The 7,873-nt window shown below is 37.4% G+C and overlaps 1 protein-coding gene across 3 annotated transcripts in view; it reads right to left on the bottom strand.

Annotated features, from left to right (window-relative positions):
* Positions 1-561: 561 nt before the first annotated feature.
* Positions 562-7,873, bottom strand: part of Tsp26A (Tetraspanin 26A) — an 82,261-nt gene continuing 74,949 nt past the window's right edge. For all 3 annotated transcript variants that reach the window (XM_071692294.1, XM_071692292.1, XM_071692293.1), the window contains one exon: positions 562-3,920. In XM_071692294.1, the coding sequence (XP_071548395.1) occupies positions 3,852-3,920 (69 nt within the window). In that variant the 3' untranslated portion in view covers positions 562-3,851. The remainder of the gene's footprint in view (positions 3,921-7,873) is intronic.

The raw sequence follows: 7,873 nt of genomic DNA, 5'->3' as shown, positions 1-7,873 counted from the left end.
TGGCTCCTCCACCCTAACAGATTTATCTCTCTAACCACTCAATCCTTAAAACATATTAAACAGCAATGGTGACATTACACACCCTTGAGATAAACCACCTTCACCTGGAACCACTCTTCCTCCTCCCAACCTAATTGCACAAAGCCATATCCTCTTGAGTAACAACTCTACATCTAGTAATTTTACAGGATACAACAATAAAGTTCATATCATCCAATACTCATTGTAGCTTCTTTAACAGAGACATTTATCGGCAAAAGTATTTGATGTTAAAAAATCCATACTAATTTGTGCACATTAATTAAGATGTAGGAATGACAACGTTATATGTGCACATTCATCAATATCATCCAATAAGATAAATCCAATGTGGCATCTCTAAGACATTTTTGGGCAATACCATTTGATGTTAAAAAAAATCCATACTAATTTGTGCATATTAACTAAGATTTAGGAATGATGTTATTATACTTAGTATAAAAATGTGTGCAAATTAATTTGGTACTATGTATAATAAAGGAATTATGCACATTGTAAAAAAGGACTACATAAAATATTACATAATAAGAAACATTTATTTGTGTTGACACTGGAAAGGAATAAAAGTAATATACTTTCTTCACAACAACCATTCCCACAAATGGGATAAAGAAAAATCTGAATGCTTTTTACTTGTGCATTACATCTTGAACATTTGAGGAGTTTTCCTCCTCCAAAGGTCTTAACTGGACTGATTTACAGGATATCAATATCTTCCTTTACACAAAGTTGAGCAAGTAAAATAAAAAATGATGATTGAACACTCTTAAAAATGTACAGTCTTGGAATGCAATTATTACTCTCTTCTAGAGTTGGTTTCATTGATCTCATAAGTGCATTTAAATAATATCAAAATAAAAAAGTAATGCTTGGCCATTCAGCCGTATCCAGTCACAAGAACAAGGGCACCAAGAATACAATTCAAGTAAAACAATTCCATTATTCCTTTAAAGTACATCTCTGATGTTAATGGGATGAGTTCACATTATCTTCACAAGATACCATGAAACAATATTTAGGCTTTCAAGTAACCAATTTTCAATAACCAAAACCCAACCTTTCTTTTTCCTAACTTTATGATTTCAAGACTAGATGCAATAAAACTTAGGAGGATAGTGAGTTTAACCTAAAAGAACGTCTGACATTTTAACTTCTCCAAGTGTTGCTTTACTCATATGCCATATATTTTAATCAATCAAAAGGACAGTATTAGATGAAACAGCATTTCATAGTACACAGGAAGATCTTGCACCACTCGTCTCAGTAAGTAGTATAACATTTTTCACATATTATGCAGACAAGAAAGATGTGGTAATACATTAATGGTATAAAAAAAAGTTTCCTATTGCACTATGAAGGAAAGAGAAAAAATGAAAGGCTGCACCATTTTCAGAGAAAAAGGAGAATCAGAAAAAACATCCCCTCTGAAAAATGCTTTAGATGGTTACAAATTTAAATTAAGGTAGGTCAGCTAACCAGAGACATTTTTCTTTTTTGCTTTATTAAAGAAATTCTTTCATACTAATTAATACAAGGGAGCAACACACAGGAATGATAGTAACTTAGCTTGAAATCCACAACAAAATTTATCTAATATTTTCTTGGAACAGATAAATTACTGCCACTTTCTGTGACACTACATGTTATAATAAAAAGGCTAACATAAATACGTATAATGGCTGCAAAGTTGTGCAAAGCATTCACCCAAGCATTAACTTTATATACAAATCAAGTAAAACTACCTGTACAATAAAAAAATTGTGCCCTTCAATCTTACAGTACAAATGTCTTAAATACACTGAGTGCAGCCATATACGATCCATATGACATTAGAATAGGACAATATTTTTGGCTTCATTATACACTAGTTTATGAATATCTAAATACTCTATAAAGTCAGTTCCAAAATACTAGTTAACACGTCATGTAGAAAGATTCTTATTACAATATTAATGGTTTACTTTTGCAGTTGGGTTAACATTCTTCTTGTCACATACAAGCAAAGTAAAACCATGGCAAGGGACTAGTAGCAAACACTAACAGCATGCAAGCAAGCAGGTTCACACAATCACTCTCATTAAACAGACAGCCTAGCCAGACAATGACTCTATGAAAAAGACATTGTAAAACTGTAAATGAGCACAACAACCTGACATACACTAATGCTTATGGAATGTACATTATTTAGTGACAAAACAGACTTGCTAATTTGTGAATGTACTTCAAAACAAGTTTTCTGCAAGAACTTCATTCTTGTTTGAAACAAATGCAGAAATATGACAATTCAGCTCGAGATAGAAGCAGATATGGCAACTTGAAAAACACTGGGCCAATTGTTTAGCCTTAAATGAAAGGGTATCAAGGCTCATCTTTACCAAAGTTTTTATCAGATCTGACTGACCCCACGATAATAAATTCATATGGACTTGGACAACACATATTATCACGTAAGGTTTTATGCATATAATATATACAGCTTAAATTGTAACATAGGTAGTTCAAACAGGTTCCTAAAAAGTAAAACATGAAAGATCTATTCAGAAAAGTACCTTATCATCATTCAAAAGTTTTCCTTAAAAAGCTAATGACACCAAAACACTGTAATCTCCAAGAAATGTGTGCCATAGCAACCCTAACAAAAAATGTGCCTCTTATATACGCTATCATTTGGAATATCCAGGATGAGTCAGAAGTACCTAGACTTGCATACATTTGGTGCAAAGTTCATTTCAATATTTGTATACAATCTCACTTTATGAACTAAGACAACAAATGTGATGTCTATGACAGTCAAAATAGGTTAAACAGATCCTCAATGACCCAAAACTTGACGTAGGTCAGCGAGCAGAAACACTTCTGCACCTAAAATTTCTAACATGTTTAGATTAACTCCCTGTATAATTAGACATTCATTCTAAACATTACTACACATTCTTGTACACCTTGATTCTATAAAAAACACCATCAGTCTGGATAATCTAACCTCGATAAATAATATTCCTGCTGCGGCAAGTCAACTGTGTGTAGAGTGCGTGACAAGATTAGTGATAATGAGCATTACACAGGGTTTGTAAGACCATTTTTATGTGAATTTGATATAAAAAGGAAAAAAAATTTAGTATCCTGAAAGTACTGCCCATTGTTCACAGCATATTGATCACATTGCACCTGACTGTAGTCAACGGTGTCTTTGCTGACTAGCATGCTGCACCCTGCCCCCTTCAAAAGGAACAACTCTCTGCTAGTACCTAATAAAATACTCATAGGCTTCAAGAAATGAATCCTTTGAGATATCAAGAGATACAATGCTTTGCAGAGGGTTGTGTAGTGGGTTAGGGGTGGGGAAAATTAACACACCCCAGAAAATCAATTTACAGAAAATACATTTAATCATTCACCATATCAGTAACATAATGCCACTATTTTGATTAATAAATCAAACAACAATATAAGGATCACATTACAGAAAGAAACAAACACTAAGGATAACAGATTTTAAAGCTATGAATTGGTGAATATGAAGTATTGTGAGTCTATTTTTTCTCTGACTCATCATTGTACTGAAATCACTGACGCAAGAAAGACTGCAAACTAATCTAAAAGATTTATGATACAATCTGCATATCAAACTACTCAACTAAGCCAATTCTAAAAGAACATCCACAAAAATTTTAAGGCAATAAAGTAATAACATTACTGTTAAATAAGAAATGAAACAAACTTCTACAAAATGAGAAGGGTAATTAAACCAACCATATGAGTGTTCTGGAGTGTGGGCAGACTTATCACTACACCGCAGCAGGAGCTAAACGTCAGTTCCATTTTGCTTTTTGTGCATAGATGTCAGCTCGAAGGTTCTGAGCAAAGCAGATGCCAAGAATCTGGAGGGATTGGAAATTCAAATTCAATTTTGCATATATGGAATTCAGTTTTGTACTAATGCATGAGTGAACTTAAAGGACATATGCCTGATGGTTCTGTTGAGAATGACAAAAGGACATTTATAACTTGAAAAAAAAAAGTAACTATACCCTCCTAACCTATCAAGTGACAGGCTACTAAATTCATTCAACAATGAAAATATGTAATTGATATTTGGATAAAAAGGTAAAAATTAAAAGTAACAATCCCTTGAGTGACAAGCTCCTAAATTCATCCAATCAATGAGCCATGTCAAATTAAATTTATTAATAATAATCTCTCCTTGTTTCTCAAACAAACATAAAAAACAAGTCTGTTTAGGGTGGTGGTTAACAATGCACTCCATCTATCAAATGGATTCAAGTTTGCTTCCCAGACAAGGCAGCTTGCACACAGCTAACCCAGCTATTCATTCTCCCTTCAGGATCATACATGGGTGTTGAAAGGGTACCTAATGCTAGCTAAGGGTGTATGTAATTACCTAAGTGTGCTGTACAGGGAGGGAGTTCAATACATATGGGACCCCAACTCTAGAACATTCTCTACTATCACAAGACCTTTTAAACTTCTTTGAGCACTGTTTTAATTCACTAAGTCCTCTTTCAGTTTAATCCATTCATCACTCTTATTCTATTAAACTACTTCCTTACATTGTTTTTAAAATGTCTTAGAAACATATTCTAGTTTTGGCCTTATAAAGGATGTAAAGAGCTTGCAGAATATTCCAATATCTAATTACTTGAACTCTCTCTCTCTCTCTCTCTCTCTCTCTCTCTCTCTCTCTCTCTCTCTCTCTCTCTTTATGTGTATATATATATATGTATATATATATTGAGTATTCCTGGTAAATTATATGGGAGGGTATTGATTGAGAGGGTGAAGGCATGTACAGAGCATCAGACTGGGGAAGAGCAGTGTGGTTTCAGAAGTGGTAGAGGATGTGTGGATCAGGTGTTTGCTTTGAAGAATGTATGTGAGAAATACTTAGAAAAGCAAATGGATTTGTATGTAGCATTTATGGATCTGGAGAAGGCATATGATAGAGTTGATAGAGATGCTCTGTGGAAGGTATTAAGAATATATGGTGTGGGAGGCAAGTTGTTAGAAGCAGTGAAAAGTTTTTATCGAGGATGTAAGGCATGTGTACGTGTAGGAAGAGAGGAAAGTGATTGGTTCTCAGTGAATGTAGGTTTGCGGCAGGGGTGTGTGATGTCTCCATGGTTGTTTAATTTGTTTATGGATGGGGTTGTTAGGGAGGTAAATGCAAGAGTTTTGGAAAGAGGGGCAAGTATGAAGTCTGTTGGGGATGAGAGAGCTTGGGAAGTGAGTCAGTTGTTGTTCGCTGATGACACAGCGCTGGTGGCTGATTCATGTGAGAAACTGCAGAAGCTGGTGACTGAGTTTGGTAAAGTGTGTGGAAGAAGAAAGTTAAGAGTAAATGTGAATAAGAGCAAGGTTATTAGGTACAGTAGGGTTGAGGGTCAAGTCAATTGGGAGGTGAGTTTGAATGGAGAAAAACTGGAGGAAGTGAAGTGTTTTAGATATCTGGGAGTGGATCTGGCAGCGGATGGAACCATGGAAGCGGAAGTGGATCATAGGGTGGGGGAGGGGGCGAAAATTCTGGGGGCCTTGAAGAATGTGTGGAAGTCGAGAACATTATCTCGGAAAGCAAAAATGGGTATGTTTGAAGGAATAGTGGTTCCAACAATGTTGTATGGTTGCGAGGCGTGGGCTATGGATAGAGTTGTGCGCAGGAGGATGGATGTGCTGGAAATGAGATGTTTGAGGACAATGTGTGGTGTGAGGTGGTTTGATCGAGTGAGTAACGTAAGGGTAAGAGAGATGTGTGGAAATAAAAAGAGCGTGGTTGAGAGAGCAGAAGAGGGTGTTTTGAAGTGGTTTGGGCACATGGAGAGGATGAGTGAGGAAAGATTGACCAAGAGGATATATGTGTCGGAGGTGGAGGGAACAAGGAGAAGAGGGAGACCAAATTGGAGGTGGAAAGATGGAGTGAAAAAGATTTTGTGTGATCGGGGCCTGAACATGCAGGAGGGTGAAAGGAGGGCAAGGAACAGAGTGAATTGGAGCGATGTGGTATACCGGGGCTGACGTGCTGTCAGTGGATTGAATCAAGGCATGTGAAGCGTCTGGGGAAACCATGGAAAGCTGTGTAGGTATGTATATTTGCGTGTGTGGACGTATGTATATACATGTGTATGGGGGTGGGTTGGGCCATTTCTTTCGTCTGTTTCCTTGCGCTACCTCGCAAACGCGGGAGACAGCGACAAAGTATAAAAAAAAAAAAACATATATATATATATATATATATATATATATATATATATATATATATATATATATATATATATATATATATATTATTATTATATTTTTATTATTTTTTATTTTGCTTTGTCGCTGTCTCCCGCGTTTGCGAGGTAGGGCATGGAAACAGACGAAAGAAAGGCCCAACCCGCCCGCATACACATGTATATACATAAACGTCCACACACGCAATATACATACCTATACATCTCAATGTACACATATATATACACACACAGACATATACATATATACATATGTACATAATTCATACTGTCTGCCCTTATTTGTTCCCATCGCCACCTCACCACACATGGAATAACAACCCCCTCCCCCCTCATGTGTGCGAGGTAGCGCTAGGAAAGACACCAAAGGCCCCATTCGTTCACACTCAGTCTCTAGCTGTCATGTAATAATGCACCGAAACCACAGCTCCCTTTCCACATCCAGGCCCCACACACTTTCCATGGTTTACCCCAGACGCTTCGCATGCCCTGGTTCAATCCATCGACAGCATGTTGACCCCGGTACACCACATCGTTCCAATTCACTCTATTCCTTGCACGCCTTTCACCCTCCTCCATGTTCAGGCCCCGATCACTCAAAATCTTTTTCACTCCATCTTTCCACCTCCAATTTGGTCTCCCACTTCTCGTTCCCTCCACCTCTGACACATATATCCTCTTGGTCAATCTTTCCTCACTCATTCTCTCCATGTGACCAAACCATTTCAAAACATCCTCTTCTGCTCTCTCAACCACACACTTTTTGTTACCACACATCTCTCTTACCCTATTATTATTTACTCGATCAAACCACCTCAAACATCTCATTTCCAGCACATCCACCCTCCTGCGCACAACTCTATCCATAGCCCATGCCTCGCAACCATACAACATTGTTGGAACCACTATTCCTTCAAACATACGCATTTTTGCTTTCCGAGATAATGGTCTCGACTTCCACACATTCTTCAAGGCTCCCAGGATTTTCGCCCCCCTCCCCCACCCTATGATCCACTTCCGCTTCCATGGTTCCATCCGCTGCCAGATCCACTCCCAGATATCTAAAACACTTTACTTCCTCCAGTTTTTCTCCATTCAAACTTACCTCCCAATTGACTTGACCCTCACCCCTACTGTACCTAATTACCTCGCTCTTATTCACATTTACTCTTAACTTTCTTCTTTCACACACTTTACCAAACTCTGTCACCAGCTTCTGCAGTTTCTCACATGAATCAGCCACCAGCGCTGTATCATCAGCGAACAACAACTGACTCACTTCCCAAGCTCTCTCATCCCCAACAGACTTCATACTTGCCCCTCTTTCCAAAACTCTTGCATTCACCTCCCTAACAACCCCATCCATAAACAAATTAAACAACCATGGAGACATCACACACCCCTGCCACAAACCTACATTCACTGAGAACCAATCACTTTCCTCTCTTCCTACACGTACACATGCCTTACATCCTCGATAAAAACTTTTCACTGCTTCTAACAACTTGCCTCCCACACCATATATTCTTAATACCTTCCATATATATTCTTTTTTTTTCTTTTTTCAGTGTATTACACATGAC

This window comes from Panulirus ornatus, chromosome 52 (genome assembly GCF_036320965.1).
Source record: "Panulirus ornatus isolate Po-2019 chromosome 52, ASM3632096v1, whole genome shotgun sequence".
NCBI lineage: Eukaryota > Metazoa > Arthropoda > Malacostraca > Decapoda > Palinuridae > Panulirus > Panulirus ornatus.
This window is presented reverse-complemented; position numbering and strand designations above follow the sequence as displayed.